At 39.9% G+C, this 17,363-nt stretch overlaps 3 protein-coding genes across 3 annotated transcripts; all 3 read left to right on the forward strand.

Moving 5' to 3' along the window:
• The first annotated feature begins 780 nt into the window (after positions 1 to 780).
• LOC134625505 (synaptogenesis protein syg-2-like) lies at positions 781 to 3,001 on the forward strand. The gene is made up of 5 exons (XM_063470731.1): positions 781 to 916; positions 1,472 to 1,738; positions 1,826 to 2,158; positions 2,245 to 2,499; positions 2,582 to 3,001. Exons 1-5 carry the CDS (start codon positions 865 to 867, stop codon positions 2,587 to 2,589), a joined length of 915 nt encoding a protein of 304 aa, XP_063326801.1. The 5' UTR covers positions 781 to 864; the 3' UTR covers positions 2,590 to 3,001.
• A 1,435-nt stretch (positions 3,002 to 4,436) lies between these two features.
• On the forward strand, positions 4,437 to 5,755 carry cmc4 (C-x(9)-C motif containing 4 homolog (S. cerevisiae)). The gene is made up of 3 exons (XM_063470732.1): positions 4,437 to 4,541; positions 4,625 to 4,684; positions 4,768 to 5,755. The coding sequence occupies exons 2-3, from the start codon at positions 4,627 to 4,629 to the stop codon at positions 4,902 to 4,904; spliced, it is 195 nt and encodes a 64-aa protein (XP_063326802.1). The 5' UTR covers positions 4,437 to 4,541; positions 4,625 to 4,626; the 3' UTR covers positions 4,905 to 5,755.
• Positions 5,756 to 9,273: 3,518 nt separating this feature from the next.
• Positions 9,274 to 14,518, forward strand: LOC134626354 (hsp90 co-chaperone Cdc37-like). The gene is made up of 8 exons (XM_063472094.1): positions 9,274 to 9,650; positions 9,864 to 10,145; positions 11,107 to 11,209; positions 11,297 to 11,412; positions 11,513 to 11,635; positions 13,008 to 13,190; positions 13,275 to 13,346; positions 13,484 to 14,518. The coding sequence occupies exons 1-8, from the start codon at positions 9,543 to 9,545 to the stop codon at positions 13,634 to 13,636; spliced, it is 1,140 nt and encodes a 379-aa protein (XP_063328164.1). The 5' UTR covers positions 9,274 to 9,542; the 3' UTR covers positions 13,637 to 14,518.
• The last annotated feature ends 2,845 nt before the right edge of the window (positions 14,519 to 17,363 follow it).

Raw genomic sequence — 17,363 nt, forward strand, 5'->3', positions numbered from 1 at the left:
TGGACTTAAAGAAAAAAACAAGATTTTTCAAATGAGCAAACACACAACATTAACATGTTTCGATAGAGAACCTTTAGAGGGAAGAGCATTTTCAAAGCTGCAAGTGAACCGAGCTCATACTGCAATGTGTAAGTTGAGATTCCCAGCTGTGCTGTCCATAAATACACCATAAAGTGTTCGATTACTCGCTCCCTTGCACTGCAGTTGTGGTCAGAGCTGATAGGCTGCGTAGCATTCTGGTCACAGTTGGGAGTCTTACAAACTACATCCTGCACAAGACCAGCACTGCTGCCTGCTGGGATTTCACAAAGCATTGGAGGTCAGGAGCAATAGGAGGCAAGCATGCAAGATGAAGGGAAAACAAGCGTTTCTTCACAGAGAGTGACACTGAAAGGAAAGAGAAAATGTGGGTCAGGTTGATATGCTTTCACCTCTGTGTTCTAGGAGACTCACATGACTCAAAAATTAAAGAAGGAATGAAAGTTTGGTGTTTACATTTTATTCTACTCAGATTTCAAGCTGGGTGTTGGAAAATAGGGGTAGGGGGTGGAGGAACTAGACAGATGTATTAATCCTATATTAGTGGCATTTTAGTTCTGCATATACTTCGATGTCTCTGCAGGCTTTTAATATCCTGCATAGTTGTTTCTAAGATTATGCAGTGCAAAGTGTTATGCCGTGTTTTTCAGAGGCCTGCAACCTGTTACTTTTCCCTCTTTCCCTTTCACCCCCTCCATCGCCCCCCAAAGTCAGCTGGGAGGGAACTTTTGTTCCAACATAATTCCCTGCAGGGTTGCCAAGGTCTTTCAAGTTGGAATTCTCTTTCTCTAGCCTGTTAATCCACGGCTCGGTGCAGAAAATAACATGGGAAACAACTTTCTCACATGGATTCTGTTGCTTTGCACATTTTGTTCAGGTAAGACTTTGTCACAGTGGTGTTTCTTTTCACTTCTTTGGGTTGTAGATGATGTTTGGTCTTATGGAAATGCTAGTAAGTAAATCCAGGTTGGAATGATCAGTAACTTCTGTGCAATAAATCTAAAGGCAGAGCTCGAAGAATTAGAGCAGCCAGTTTTGTGCTGACAAAAATATAACCATTTGTCTTCATGCCAAGACTATTATTTACTCAAGTGATGAAAGGCCCTAAAGAATAAGATGTGTGGTTGCATGTTGGATGCTTATTAGGTTGCAGCCAAGATATAATGTGGGTGACGCCCTGTAAGTAGGTCAGTTTAATTCTGCTGTCATAGCACATGTGAATTATTAGTAGTATAGCTATAAATCCCCTATTAGCAATGCACACTTGTAAACTTTGAAAGTATCAGGCAATTCCTGCTTGATTACTTGTGAGTGTGTTGTAACAGGGTTACATAATGTGCAAGTAGTTACAGCTTTTTCATGTAAATATGAATATGCATTGTGATGATGATGACAGAAAAACAGTGAGAGATATCAGTGCTGTGTATCTTAGTGTCAGGTGAAGGTTGCTCCCTAATCCTCAAGCCGTCCAGGGTCGTGGTGGGCTTTGGGGAGTCAGTGTCTGTCAGCTGCGAGGCTGCACGCCCTGTCCGTGTCCTGGGCTGGGAGTCAGCCATCAGTGCTTCACACACACAAGAGGACCGGTCTGTCCAGTGGAAGGTGGACAGTCTCATTGATTGGATAGAGGAGCCCATCTGTTATGGGGTGTTTTTCACAGCTCCGAAACAATGCGAGGAGAAGCTCAACCTCGTGCTCTACAGTGAGTTGTTTAAAAGCTGTTGTTAAGATTGATTTCTCAACCGAGCCCTTTTTTGATTGACCTGAACCCTGTGTGTTATTCATTTAGAAACTCCAGACAGCGTCTCCATCAGACAGGTGAACCACACCGGCCCCATGGTGGCAGGGAAAGAGTACCAGCTGCTCTGCGAAGTTCAGAATATTGCTCCCGTTCAGTATCTCAGTCTGAGGTGGTACAGAGGGCAGACTGAGGTTTATAACCACTCCTTCTCTGATCTCACCTCTTCCTCACCTGTCCAAGTATCCTCTATCCTTGTTATCACACCAACTAAAGCTGAGAATGGAGTGCAGTATAAGTGTGTAGCAGAGCTGGAGCTTGGGCCAGAGGGACCACAGCCACCTCCCACTGTTTCCTCAGAACCTCTCAATGCTTCTGTTTATTGTGAGTCATTAAGCTCTTCTCATTCTTAAAGCAAGTTTCTGCATGCTCGATACAGTGAGAAACGATATGTGTAACCTTCTCTTTAGTTCCCCCGACATTCCTGAGTCCTGAACCAGAGATTTTGGATTCTATACCGGGGGGTGAGATCATATTAAACTGCACTGCAACAGGAAACCCCACCCCAATATACAGCTGGCAATCCTCCGTTCCCATGCAGGAGAGGGTGGAGAATGAAGCAACTGTTACCTCCTCCTCGCTGCTCCCAGGGACCTACACCTGCACTGCATCCAATACACTGGAAAAGCAAAGCAAGCAGTTCATTGTCAAGGCAAAGACCAAAGGTAGAAGAGAGAAATGAGGCACATGTGCAACCTGTCTGTGCACGCTGCAGCCTAACTTGTATCTTCTTTTGCTTTCACCTAGGCGTTTGAAACAACCACTATGGAGAGGGGATCGGACGACCACATCAGAAACACAGCGAGAAGTTTATCTTTTTTACAGTTTTTTTTCTGGTGTTTTTGTTTTGTTTTTTTACTTTCACATTTGCTACTCTGGCGATGGAGGTGGATATTTATGAGACGATCTTGTTATCATCCAGAATTAGTTCACACAGAGAAACAGACCTGAATATACTGTGCTTGGTAATTACCATTTAATTTGTCAGTGTTGTTTTAGGATGTAGTTCACATTTTATGAGACATTCTGTGTCTAATTTATATTTGGATAGGTCCTTTTTTTCCTATTAATGAAATTATATTGTAACTCTACAGAAGTGTAGCTACTCATCATAGCAATATGACTAGCAGCAGGACATGGCTGTAAATATGAAGTCTTCGTTTTCTCATCTTTATCAATAAAAGTTTATTAAATGAATTGTAATGAACTTCTTCCATAGACCAACAAGCCACCTTTGATCAAACATCTTTCCAAAGGAAAAAAATACTAAAGTACTAAATACTAAATACTAAAAATACTAACACATAATTTACAGTAGTCTGTCCAGTCCAGATGAAGCTTAAATGAATCATGCATTGCAGAACTTAGAACATATGAATATAATTCATATTAAAGGTAATCTTTATAATTTCCTATATTTATTTTCAGTAAAATTACATATTCTATTTTGTTTTAATTTTGAAGATTATGACTTGAAGCTACAATACAGAAATATCCAATGTATCAAAAGTATGTTCATCTGTACACTCAATACTTGGTCTGGGCTCCTTTACCATAATTTGCTGCATGATTGAAGAGCAGCGAGATGCAGCCGATCAGCCTGCAGCACTCCTGAGGAGTTATTTAAGCCATTGCTTTAATAGCCACCTTCAGCTCATGTTTATTTTCATGTTGGGTGTTTCTCAGCTTGACAATACCCTCCACAGACTCTCTGTGGTAGGGCTGGGCAATTACCCACCCCCACTCTACGGGGTTCAGTTCTGGCAAGTTGACTGGCCAATCAAGCACATTAATAACCTAGACAGCAAATCTGGTAGTAATTTTGGGACTCTGGGCAGGTTCTAAGTCCTGCTGGAAAAGGAAATAAGGTTTATCAGCAGGTGGAAGTATGAAGTGTTCTATAAGCTCTTGGTAGACAGCTGCATTGACATTGCACTTGATAAAACATGGTGAACCAACCACATCACAGACTGTGGAAATTTTACACTTGATTTCAAACAAGTTGGGTTCTGTGCCTCTCCACTCTTCCTCCACGCTCTAGGACTTTGATTTCCAAAACTAAAAAGTAAATCTGGTTCATCTCTGGTTTAGGAAAAGTCAGTGTTTGCTCTTGATGCACTGGCACCACGCTCAGCCCATTCCTTTTCACCAATGACTTTCTCTGCCTTACTCCCTTTGTGAACAGTGTCATTGATCGCTGTCTGGACAAGTGCCAAGTCAGCAGCCTTCCCCCATAATTGTGATTGCACGTGGCATGCCCAAGAGATAAACAGTATTCATGCTGTAATAACATTAATTTAATCAAACTTGTGAAAATAATCTAATATCTGAGACACTAATTTTCACAAGCTATAAAACACACTAAATTAACCTAAAAAAAAAAGGTTTATTTCACTGTGTTTGAAATTAATGCAGAATACATACGCGTTTACCTTTTTTAAGCTATACCAAAAAAACACAACTTTTCACAATATCCAAACAGCTGCCATTACATCATTTGCCCTCTGTCACTGGGTCACTACAACTTCTCACCACGAGATGGCGTGGTTATACTTCTACAGTCATTGTTCTTAGGAGGTGATTGGCTGTTGAAGAGTCACATGTTCAAAACACTGCTTAGGAAGGGGGACTAGCATTAGCAGCTAACATTAGTTAGCTCTCTGAGACTAATTGTTAGCTCCATGAAAACTACTTAAAAGTGATAAAGGTGGGAGTCATTTCTTGGGTCCTTTCTGATGTTATGTCCTCTTTGCATTTGCTCACATCAAAGAATGTCGTGTTCTCTTTCAGAAATGCCACAGAGAGATCCGTGCCAAAAGCAAGCATGTGCAATTCAGAAGTGTTTACAAGGTGCTTTAAGCGCTCACTTTGACGCAATTATATGTTGGTGAAGTGAACCTGAACTGTTGCTTAACTCTGTCTCCCTCCTGCAGCTAATAAGTACGTGGAAAGCCTGTGCGAGAAGGAGATCGCGGAGATGCGGCGGTGCTGTCAAGTGCATGCGGGAAACTCCATTTGCTGCTCCGGGTTCAAAGACTCAAAACCCGCAGAGAGTAAAAGTAGCGAATAGCTCCATGTTGCATGTATCAGTATAACATGACAGTGGAGTTTCCTGAGTTGTTGCATATTTATTTGTCGGTCTGCTACCATCCGTTTGTTAAATTTAAATAGGGTTTTCTCACAGCAGACATTTTGATATTGCAGAAAGCCTCATAAGCACTCACTCCCCTGGGGCTAAATGGCACACCTCTGGCAGCCTGGCAAAGCTGAACAATGCAAGCTGTCTAATGTACTTAAATATTATCATGTCGTTCTGTCCACACCCAATGTATTTCCCATGCCTAGTATGAAATTTCAAGTATGTGTGTGGCAAGGAGTTTTATTCTAATTAGTAATAAGAAAGATTATTTTAACCCTGGAGAACCCATGGGGTCAAATTTGACCCCATGGTTTCCCTAGAAAACCAATGGGGTCGGCTCTGACCCCATGGGTTCTCCAGGGTTAAATAAGAATTTCCCTGGAAATCGAGACTAACTTGTTATTCATACAACATCTCAGCCTACAGCGAACATCCTACAGTGGATAACTGTTAGGGGTGTAGAGGAGAACATGGCAGAAAGACAAAGTTTAATGCTAGCTGGGTAGACAAGGCTGAGGCTCTAACAGTTGTTTTTTTCCTTCTGGTAAAGAAATAAAATATTTGCACTTTGAATGAAACAATTGGGTTATACTTTTTTAATTTAGGAGCATCATTCACCACTCATGCAATGATTAGGACAAGAAAGTCATTACAATTTCAGATTTGTTGATTGATTCATGATGTCAAACATTTTCTTGATGGAAGCAGGTAAAAGTGGAGGTGTGAAATTAATAATACTCTGGTAGATTTGTGGCTTTCAGTTAATTCAACAACCTTATTGACTACATAAGAGTAATTAGAACTACATAATGTCATGGGTAGATTTTATTCCTAGGTGTGTTGTTTTCACCTTCCATTCTGCTGGGTCGATTCTGGCCCTCGGGCCTTATGTTTCACATCCCGGTTTTAGAGGAAGGCTTCCAACACAACTGGGTCAGCCACACCTCCTCAGTGACTTAAAACTTTTAGTCCCTGGTGTTATGGATGGGCCCCAGGGGTCCAGGCCCATCCAAAAAGGTCAGTGCACCCCCTCAGCTGAATTCTACTGGCATAGTTTTGGAGGCAGATGATCCACTGTGGCAACTCATAAAGAGAGAAGCAAAAAGAATTATTTTAGTAAAATTAAATCCTTCAGTTTGGTAATGAAAGAGACCTAAATCATTGATAAGCTATTACAGTAAAAACCAAGCTCATGTTACTTATTCGATTAATAGTAGCTTGGTGACTAGGAAGTAATCTCAGTAGTGTGACTCAGGAGGACACTGATTTTTGGAGCGAATGGGCCTGTGCAAGTCGAACAATGGGAAGAGCCCCCATATGACTCTTTGGAACAAAAAAAAGGTCATTTTTTCGGCTTGTGTAGTTTGTTATAGGTGGTGTGGATATTCTTGTGGTTTAAAGTTGGTTGTTTGTTCTTGAATTTGTTGTGTACTTTTAAAGGTGGCCCAGCTGCCCCCATATTTGCAAGGGGTTATTACAGCGAGTAGCACCCGATTTCTGATTTGTCAGGCCCTTCTTGACACAACATCAGATGGGTTGAAATAGGGACCTTTTGCTTGTTGTGTGAATGTGTAAAACTCTACACTATGGGGTGTATAGGTTATGATTATACAGGACTCCCTCTTACTGTAACATTTTAAATATACCTTTAACCTTTTATTTTTAGCTATGCATCTTATTTTACCCTCTGTTTTTAAAGTGTAAGTGCAAATGTGCACACAATGTGTAGGATAAATGTACCTAAATGTCTCTAAAGATGTAACTTATGCCTAATAATTTTTAGGCGTGGTCTGAATATTTGTGAATCCAGGCCTTGGATTATTTTAACACTGACACCCTGGTTGTACCTGTTAGACCCAGACAAACTACATTGTTAAGGATTTGATTAGTACATGATGGATGACTGATGACTTTGGAAGTCCTGGTACAGCTCCAAATTCTCTGTATGGGAGTCATTGCCATCTTGAGCAGCTGTAAACGGTTGCTCAGGCTCATTTTACACTTTGAAACCTTGCGCCCTTTTGTCAAAACTCTAAACAAGTAAATTCACACAACTTCTGGCAAATTTTACTAACACATCAACACAGTTTTGCAAGTTCTCAAAACCACAGAGTGTTGTCAGATCACACAGGGAACCATTCAGAATAATCACACCACACATGGCACATTGCACAATACGCCTAGGACGTAAAATGTAAACAACTTTCAAAACATGTAACTCAAGTCTTTCCAGCCTCGTGTGGCCATCTTGCATGTAAAAAAAAATAAATTAAATAAAAAGTAGATCATCCCTCCTAACACACGCACACACATACTGCCATCCACTCCTCAGCTTCCCTTTTATTTACCAAGTCATCATTGTGGCAACAGAGGATCTGCTGAGAAACCAGTTTGGTTTTATTCTCATCTAACAGAATTATTAAAAATTAGAAACCATACCATGTGATTAATGTTTGCTTGCTGTTCTTGACGTACGAATGCAAGTGAATCACTGTGCAGAAATTAGTTTCTTAAGGCTTTAAGCTTTAGTCTCTTAACTTATAGCTTTAATAGAATTATACATGTAAAAGTTAAGAGTGTTGATTAAAGGTTTATACATTCAGACCAATCGAATGTATAGCCAAAGTCATATCCAAAGTTGTGGTTTCACAAGATACACAAACTGCTATATACGGCAATAAAATAAGAAAAAAATCAAGAAATGCAGGCTTTGGATCTTTTGATCTAGCGATGTTGAATGTTTTCAGTTCTTATGTTCAACAGGTTGGATGCCAGTTAGAAAAGAAGGAGGAATCCTGGATTAAGTTGGATGAAGTGGTGGAGAGTGGTGACTGAAGCAGCGTTCAATGGATATGTAGGTTAAAAGTTGGTCAGAGGTTTTGGGTTAAGGAAAGAAATGTGAAAGCACTGATGGTAGTGGGTCGAGAAGAGGGTGGCATAAGAATGGAGCAAGCAAACATGTAGAAGGTGTAATCTGAAAGAGACAGGAGCCTGCTCAGTGGTTTCAGGGGAGAATGTAACTGGGCAGTATTAGATGGTAGTCTGTAAGATGAGTTTGGACATCAAAAAGAGGAAGCAATTGAAGGCAGAGATAATCACTGAATGGTGGAGGTTGAGGAAGGAAGAATGCTGTGCAGAGTTGAGGCCAGCTCTGGGTAATAGTGAAGAGTCATCAGATGACTGGGAAAGTACAGCTGTAGTGGTGAGGGAAACTGACAAGAACATATTTCATACTTAATGTCGGAATGAAAAAATACGGGAAAGCATTCAAAGGAAGAAGTTAGCAAAGACAAGGTAGTATAGTAAGGGAAATAAAGAATGTAGATATGAGTACTGTTAAGCAAGGGCTACAGCAAAGGAAAAGGCTTATAGTGAGATGCATGTGAGAATGGACATTGAGAAAGGAGAAAAAGACTTGTTCTATCAGCTAGGCAGAGCCCTCGACCTTGAAAGGATGTGCAGCAGTTCAGGGTGATTAATGATAGAGACAGAAATGTACTAACAAGTAAAGGGGGCTTGGAAGGTGGAAGGAGTACTTTGAGGAGCTGATTAATGTGAAAAATGAGTGGGTGAGGGAGGATGCATGAAGGACAGGAGGACAGTTGGTGAATCAGGAAGTGCAAGGGCTTAGTAAGGAGAAAGTGAGGGCAGGTGTGGAGAGGATAAAGAGTGAAAAGTGGCTGGTATAGATGGTTTCTCCATACCTGTTGGAGATGAGCAGTGGACTTTTTACCCAGATTGTTTACCTGCACCGATATTCAAGAGTGAGGGTGGTGTGCAGAACTGCAGTACCTACAATAGATGAAGGTGAAAACAGATGGGCATGTTTAGAGGAGGAATAATGATATAGAGAACACGGAATGTTGAAGGTGGACCTAGTGGGCAGGAAGGAAAGAGGAAGACTACATAGAAGTTTAATAGATGTAGTGAAGAAGGACACGCAAATGGATGATGATGATGTTAGGGATAGGATGAGATGGAGACAGATGATTCTCTGTGGCAATCAGAAGAAGATGTGGGGTTCCTATTTTTCATTAATTGAAGTCATTTTAAATTAAATTCTTTAAGTCTCTATATAAGGTGTTATAACATATTAAGACTAAACAAATACAAAATTCTTCTTTACCTTTACACTTCATTTTTGTTCCGACAAATTTAAAAAGATGATGTTTTGAAAAGAAGTTACAGCGAGTCATTTATTTTATTTTACTTTATTTTATTTTATTTATCTAGTCGAAGTACAAGGAAAGGAACAGCACTCTTGTGTTTCCGGCGTCGTCCTGTTGACGCAATGACGCGATGACGTCAAACGGAAATCTGTAGCTCCAATTCTTTCTAGAATTCTGTAGCACTCTCTAGCCCGCTGTCTTCAGGGAGGTTCATCTGAGTTTGTCTATATCTAATACAGCAAAAAACTCTTCTAAAGAAACAAATACGTATTTCTGCGCAGTGCGGCGATCTTGCGGTCTGTCCTCGTTTTAATCAAACTTGTTAGCTTCTCATAGCTCACGAACTTAGCTGAAGCCTATTGTAAGCTAACGGTGTTAGCTTTGGGGTCTTGGTGTCAGGATGTCCAGGATAGATTACAGCGTGTGGGACCACATTGAGGTGTCGGACGATGAGGATGACACCCATCCAAACATCGACACACCCAGTCTCTTCAGATGGAGACACCAGGTATACCAACAAGCCACGCATGATTACAATTAAGATGCTACACATAAAGTAAAAGTGATGCATATTTGACTTGAACTGTTAGCTGACCTCGTGTGTTTACTTTGGTTCTGTGTTCACTTTTAACATAAATATAGGAATGTTTAACTTTTTGCAACTAAATCCACATTTGAAAAAAAAAAACCAAGTAGTAAAGATTTTATATTTTGACCTCAGGCTCGTGTGGAGCGGATGGAGGAATTTCAGAAGAAAGGTGAAGAACTAAACAAGGGACTGTCCGAGTGCAGACGCAAGCTGGCAGACACACAGAAGAAAATCAAGGAGCTGACCATTTCAACATCAGAGGATGCCAAAGCAGAGTTGAGCAAAGTCCAGGCTGAGGAGAAGAAACTGAAAAAAGAGGAACGGGATTGGGAGAGAAAGGTGGGAGACTACCAACGGGAGGAGAAGAAGATGCCGTGGAATGTAGACACGCTCAGCAAGGATGGGTTCAGCAAGGTGAGGTAGAGTAAGTGGAGCTTAAAAAGCACTACAGGTTTTACATCACACATCATTTATTACACTCTTTTTTTTCTCAAGTATTTTCAAGAAAACAAAAGCTAACAAAACTGTTGTGTCTTTTCTCCATATTTCTTCTTTTAACTTGTGCAATTGTTTGTTTGAGCCTGACATCCAAGGGAAAAATTGGCCGAAAACATGATCACCACATGTCTCCCACAACAGAGTCATTAGATCCCCTCAAAAGTTCAACACCTTGTTCACCTTGCTTTATCATCCATTCAACTCCTATGCCACTGTGCCCATCTGTCCTGCCATAGAATAAAATGTGTGAAAGGACATGGTACTTCAGATGTGGCATCAGCTGCCATCACCTGCACTGATCCTTGGCTCAAAGCTGGAAGTATCACCAGTTACTTAAGAGAAGACGTTAGACTGAAGGAAATAGGAAAGGGCACACATACAGAGTCAACTTTTACAGTTGATTTAGAGTTCTGTGTTGAGTCTTTGCAGATCCTACAAAGTAGCCTCCACAAGGATCCAATATTCTCGCCAGCATTCATGCTTGTGCGTAGTGTTAATTACCTGGTCCTGTCTCAGTGTTTTATATGCAGAGCTAGCCATGATGGAAACAAATAAAACCGTGGAACAGTTGCTGATAGATTCAGCAAGTATTTAAAAAAAAAAAAAAGTAGCCAGAAATGCAGAGGAGGAATTGACAGTACTTAACAGGCCAGTACAACTGCTGTTGTTACAACATACCTATAGTGTAGGTTCAATGCAGAAGTCTACATCTACTGTCAGCCTTTGACTTTGCAACACAATGAAATCTTTTCTTGCAATTTTCAGATATGGGTTCATTAATATTGACATCGCTAACTTGTATGCAATGACATTCTTTCTGTAGAACTCAAGAGACATTGTCTTTAACGAGTCCATTCTTCCACTGTCCTTTTCATAGAGTATTGTTAATGTCAAACCTGAAACTGAAGAGACCGAAGAAGAAAAGGAGCAAAAGCACAAAACATTTGTGGAGAAATATGAGAAAGAGATCAAACATTTTGGTAAGCACTCGCATGCATCAGCATTTACTCTCGTTACAAGGTACTGGTGAGAGTAGAGATGCTTCTTCATTACTCTCGTTACTGCAGGCATGTTGCGACGTTGGGATGACAGCCAGAAGTACCTCTCTGACCATCCTCATCTGGTATGCGAAGAGACCGCCAACTACCTGGTTATCATGTGCATCGACCTTGAAGTTGAGGAGGTAAGTAATACAAACAGAGCTTGTTTGTCATGAATTCCTTCTGCACGCGACCATACTCCATCTAAATATTAAGCTGTAAAAATGCTTCTTCCTCCTGCAGAAACACGCATTGATGGAGCAAGTGGCTCATCAGACCATCGTCATGCAGTTCATTCTGGAGCTTGCCAAAAGCCTCAAAGTTGACCCCCGTGGATGCTTTCGCCAGTTTTTTGCAAAGATTAAGGTAACTATGTTTTTTTTTTTGCTTTTACTTAACTTGGTAGCTATAGCATAACTTTTTCAAAAGTTTCCAGAGTGTGATTTATTGATTTGGTTTAGTTTTTGTTGTTTGAAAATGTTTAGTTTTAGTTTAGCTTCTATTAGTTTTAGTCTTTTTAAGTATTATTGTATGGAAAGTAAATGTCAGAGTAAAGGTTTAGGAGCATCAGTACAGGAATTGCAATTTGGATTTGGATCTTATAACTTATTCAGTGACCTAAATATGGGGTGGAGTTCAGAGACCTGGTATTAAATTGAGCTCAAGGCTAAATTATTAAAGATGATGGCATTGGCATGGTTTGGTTCCAAGGTACTTAAGGAAACTGTTTCCTATTTGCATAAATGTTTCCGTGAACGTTTTACCTCACCACGTCTTGTCTTTCTGAGTTTGTTGGTAAGTCAGGCAGAGAGCTCTTTCTTCCACACTTTGCAGTGGCATGCAAACCAAGCTCCTGTTCTTATGGCAGGAGCTTAGAGAAGTTAAGGTTAAAAGTTTGGTTACACTTTACTGGAGATTTACCTGGCAATGGTCACAACCACATATCCAAAAAGACTTGGCAGAAAAATGCAAGTTCTCAGATGCCTAGCTTTAGTTTATCTTTGCCTAGGTTAGGTATTCACTGTTCACTAAAGTCAATTGTTTTACACAGGGATGGATTTAGGTTGATTCTGTTCATCTAGATTCAGAGTTTTCTGTGGGAGAAACACTTCATCTGTCATCTGAGTGGCTTCGTTGTGGATGAGTGGTGAAACATTTCTTCCGCTGGCAAAGTTGCATCCAGATGAACAGATTCAGCTTTCTGGGATTTCCTTATTGGCGAGGATGTATTTAAAAAAAGCAGTCAAAAAAATTATTTCTGTCTACTTTTTTGTATTAAAAGAAGTGGAGAACGGTAACATTAATCATCACCTGAACTTGGCAAATGTAGAGGACTGGTTCTTAACCTTTGACGGATTCCTCTGAGTTCACAATGTTGAATCCCGATCTGTCGTTATCTCCCTTGGTTTCAGAAACGCAAACAGTCTAACCTCTAATCCTTCTGTTTTGAAAACTTGACAGATGTATGCAAATGCAGGTTTACTTAACTAAACCGTTTTTTTCATTGTTGTTTTTTGTAGTTCATAATAATAATTTCTGTCTGGTGCACCAGTGGATTGTGGAGTGGTTTTGTTTTGGGTTTTTGGTTTTTGGTTTTTTGTTGTTGCATCTAGACCTGTTGTGCAGGAACTAAATTTAGTCCTCAGTGTACAGTGCACAATTTCCTTAAACGGTCTCTGACGTGGGGAAACCCTCATACTAATTGTGTGCATACGTGTGCATACATGTTCCTTAACAGACAGCAGATCAGCAGTACCAGGAAGCTTTCAATGATGAGCTGGAGTCATTCAAGGAGCGCGTTCGGGGAAGGGCGAAGATCCGGATAGAAAAGGCTATGAAGGAATTTGAGGAAGAGGAACGACAGAAGCGCCTTGGACCTGGAGGGCTCGATCCCGTTGAAGTGTATGAGTCACTTCCAACTGTAAGTTTTCAGCATAATTGAGCACATTCCTTTGTTTTTGTTCTCTTGAATGGCGTGTTTCACAGATTGCATTGGTAATTGCAGGAGATGCAGAAATGCTTTGATGAGAAGGACATCCAAATGCTGCAAGAGGTTATTAGCAAAATGGATCCAACGGTAGGTTGTTTGGTGTTGTGGCGCAGGTTTATAGTTTTTCTTATCGGAGTCTGTTTAAATGTAAAAATGTATGTATATTTTTTTAAACATCCTAGCTTTACTCGGTTCATAAATGTGATTCGTTCTACATGATTTAGGAGGCAAAGGCTCACATGAAGAGGTGCATAGACTCTGGGCTCTGGGTACCCAACGCCAAGGGAGACGACGGGGAAGAAAAAGGGGACGAAAAAGACGACGAGCCCACCTACGAAGAGATCCAACACGAGAAGGAAGAAGCCAAAAAGGAATGACCACATTTGAATTGTGATTTGTTTTTGTTTTTTTGGCAAATGTTACCCCACTGTATTTCAACTTCACTATGTGTACGTTTAGTTTGCCAACCAATGACACAACTTCTCAAAAATATTTAGCTGACATTTAAGGGATTAGTGTTCACCTAACTCCACAGCAACATTACGTGAACAACTGCTGCCTGGAAAAGAAACTGCCGCTTGTGTGTGTGTGTCTTATTTGTTTGGATCTCACTGAAGTTTTGTTCTTTGAGTTCTTCGTATGTGCGCAGACATGCCTGCCTGCTTTGTTTGTGTTGGTCATGATGATTTTGTACTTTTCAATTTCCAATTTTTCTTTGACATTTTTGGCTTGAGCAGCCAGTGTATTATTTTCCCAACTTGCATTTTCTACAAACTTACTAATCTAAACGTTCACTCCTTGAGACAAAGCGTTTGTGGTTGTTTTGAATGTATGGGTGAACTCAGAGAGGTCAAACATGTGAATCAAAAGCAGATGAGACCTGTAGTGGTGTTAACCCTGATGACTTTGTTGTCACTTTTAGTACGTCACAAACATGAAGACGATGACTACAACAATCACGACTTTAAAACAAAAAGCTTTTCATTTCAGGACTGACACACTGGCTACACATACTGTAACTAATTTACAGCCTGACGAAAAGGAGTTAAAAGTTCCTCAGGTTTAGCATTTCGTTATGGGGGCAATTGACAGATCATATGTTCTAATAGTGAAATTTGCACAGTAGTGCGTGCCAGTTAGGCGTGTTTGGAATCTACATTCACTTTCTGTGCTGTCATTTTGAAGGTGTTTAGTACTTGGGCTTTTGCATGATGTCAGAACTTGTTTTACAAATAAACTAATTGCAATGGCTTATAAAAGGCATTTTTTTGACTGTCTTGGACATTAATAAATGAAACTGCTCAATGGATCTCAACGAACAAACTATTTACCCCAACAAATATTTATTTTTCATTGAAAGCTAATTTTAAGCTTGGGAAAAAATAACTTGAATGAATACAGAATGCATTTCCTAAACAATGATTTCATTTATTAAGGGAAAAACCTACCAAGCCCTGTGAAAGAGAAATTGCCCGCTCTTGTTAAATAATAAGTTGATTGTGATTAACTGCATTTTTTTGGGGGGGGGGGGGGGAAGCTGAGTTTCATTACTCCCTGACCTGTTGAATCGAGAGCTCCCTTATATAGAACCTGTCTGACAAACAGCAACACGTCATACCACGATGTAAAGAAACTTCAGAACAGATAAGAAGTCATTGACACATATCAATCTGGAGAGGGTTACAAAACCTTAAGGCTTTGGGACTCCAGCGAACAACAGTGATAGCCATTCCCACAAACCCACAAAGAAGTTCCCACTAAGAAGTGCAGGCCTCTCTTGTCTCAGCGAAGACCAAAGTTTATGATAAAAATGTTTTGTAGGTTTTTTTTCCAGATTTTTTGGACTGATTAAACAGAAGTCAAACATCTTGGAAGGCTTGTATTGATTTACATCTGGTGTAACTACATCAGGTATAATAATGATGTAATTACATCAGGATCCTGTCAAAAGGTAGAATCTGCAATTAGTTTTTGGTAAAGTGACCTTTACATATCCTTTATTTATCCAAATAAAAAGCCTCAGTTGCATTAATAATATCTTTTTCTAAAGGATCGGCCCAAGGCAGCAGAAACTGTCACAGATATAACAGTTCTATAAAGATAGTTTAAGTGGGCAAAAAGGGCTGAATTGATTATAATATAGGTCCAATAAGAGAGAGCCATAAAGATACCTGCAAAATGAGTCAGTTCTTTATTTTATATACAACCCCTTCATAAATCCTGTTGACTATAGCCCATTTACTAAAATCACATATAAAAAACAAACAAAAAAAACCCCAGAAACACTGGAAATCAGCATTCTTGAAAGAAAAAAACATCAAACAAACTTGCTTTTTCCTTCCTGCACAATCTGCTGATTTCAGTTTGTGTGTGAGTTCAGTTTGTGCCGACCTCAGCCCAGCAGCCCGACGCAGGAAACCAAGGCAGTGATGACTAGCGATGTGCAATACAGCAAATTTTGGTATCCAATACCAAGTAAATACAGGGTTTCCTATAACAATACCAATACTGAAACCTTTAACTTATAAATGCAACTTATATGGTGGGGGGAAGTTTGTCATATTTTATGACTTATTAGATGACTCATCATCAGTTCACAAATTCTCAACATAATGACCACTAAATCATTGTGATTTAAGACTTTGGCTTCTTATTATAAATGTGTTCTTTAAATAAAAAATTTCATAGTGCATGTTTGAGGGATAATTTTTTTATTTCCAAAAAAACAAAAAATACTGAAGTTAGTGGATAAATTCAGCATGTTTTGATCTGATGCTAATACCAGTATTGGCATCGATATTATGGTACTTGGGTCGATCCCCTCTGATGAGCAGATGAGCAGCAGATGTAATGGGCACAGGAGGACTGGGGGGCCATCACAAAGAAGTTAATTATTTTGGCAGATTTTTACTTTGCGCATGACACATGGGTAGATAGTTGCACAGTGTTTTTCAACTTAAAACACTTAATAAATCAGTTAATAGACTTTTATTTCAGTTGTGTTTTGAGGTCTTGTGTAGAACTGTATTTCAAGCTTTCAAAGAAAGCTTTAATGGCACATCAAAAAGTTTAGGCATGCCATTATGATGTTCCTAAATCGTGGGTGTCAAACTTCAGTCCTCGAGGGCCAACATCCGGCTTGTTTTTGAGATATCCCTGCCCTACCTGCTGCTATTACCTGGATCAGGTGTGTTTTGCCAATAAGAAGCTACGAAGGCAGGTTAGTTGGAAAACAAGCAGGACAGCGACCCTTAAGGCCTGGAGTTTGACACCTGCGTCCTTAAAATCTGATGTGCGATTTTCACCTTCAAAACATGAGAGCTGACTAATTAGGTCTAAACCAATACTTTTAGCAAGCACAAGTTGATTTGTTTATTTGGATGTTTTTGATTCAGTCTTAGAGAGATGCCAATGAAGAAAATATTCATCCCAGGTTTTCAGGGAAAGGTTTTCCAAAACATTAAACTTTAAAATATACATAGTTCCCATGTTGAAATGCAAAACAAGTGACTTAAACATATCAACAAAGTGTGTCTAATGAGGACATAAATCAACAATTAGGATATTGCACTTGGAAAAAAGAGACAAGGTTAGGCATAGGTTATGCCACCAAAAGGTATGCAGAGTTGTTATTGGATGTTTTAATGGTATAAAAGTGTCACAAGAGTTTGTTTAATATTGTTATAGGAATCATTTATAGGTTAACATCTGTAAAACTGAAGCCCAGTATAGAGTGATAATATTTTTGCAGGTCCAGAACACCTGGCCCCTTGCGGTGTGGAGGAGCAACAGCTTTACTCAGAGTCCCTCCTGAATGACTGGACCAACCTCTGACATAGAGCCCAGACACCCTGCAGAGTAAGCTCATTTTGGCCCCGTGATGTCATCCTTTAAGTCACTACCCAAAGCTCCCGGTCATTGGTGTGGGTGTAATAACAATAGCTAATAATAACTATTTTATTGCACTACCACTTTCAACACACACACAGTTTTCTATATCTTATTTAAGGTGTAATGAACTGAGAAAGATGGAAATTCCCTGCATTGTGTGCCACCCTAATGAAAAAAACAAATCCTGTAAACGCCCCTGCTTAAAAAAAAACA

This window comes from Pelmatolapia mariae, linkage group LG4 (genome assembly GCF_036321145.2).
Source record: "Pelmatolapia mariae isolate MD_Pm_ZW linkage group LG4, Pm_UMD_F_2, whole genome shotgun sequence".
NCBI lineage: Eukaryota > Metazoa > Chordata > Actinopteri > Cichliformes > Cichlidae > Pelmatolapia > Pelmatolapia mariae.

Bases quoted from the DNA above. Each gene is read 5' to 3' on its own strand.
- LOC134625505 (XM_063470731.1), top strand. From the start codon at position 865: ATGGGAAACAACTTTCTCACATGGATTCTGTTGCTTTGCACATTTTGT. The intron at 1,739-1,825 runs GTGAGTTGTTTA...TTATTCATTTAG, and splicing joins GCTCAACCTCGTGCTCTACA to AAACTCCAGACAGCGTCTCC. The intron at 2,159-2,244 runs GTGAGTCATTAA...CCTTCTCTTTAG, and splicing joins TCTCAATGCTTCTGTTTATT to TTCCCCCGACATTCCTGAGT.
- cmc4 (XM_063470732.1), top strand. From the start codon at position 4,627: ATGCCACAGAGAGATCCGTGCCAAAAGCAAGCATGTGCAATTCAGAAG. The intron at 4,685-4,767 runs GTGCTTTAAGCG...TCCCTCCTGCAG, and splicing joins AATTCAGAAGTGTTTACAAG to CTAATAAGTACGTGGAAAGC.
- LOC134626354 (XM_063472094.1), top strand. From the start codon at position 9,543: ATGTCCAGGATAGATTACAGCGTGTGGGACCACATTGAGGTGTCGGAC. The intron at 11,636-13,007 runs GTAACTATGTTT...GTTCCTTAACAG, and splicing joins AGTTTTTTGCAAAGATTAAG to ACAGCAGATCAGCAGTACCA. The intron at 13,347-13,483 runs GTAGGTTGTTTG...TACATGATTTAG, and splicing joins TTAGCAAAATGGATCCAACG to GAGGCAAAGGCTCACATGAA.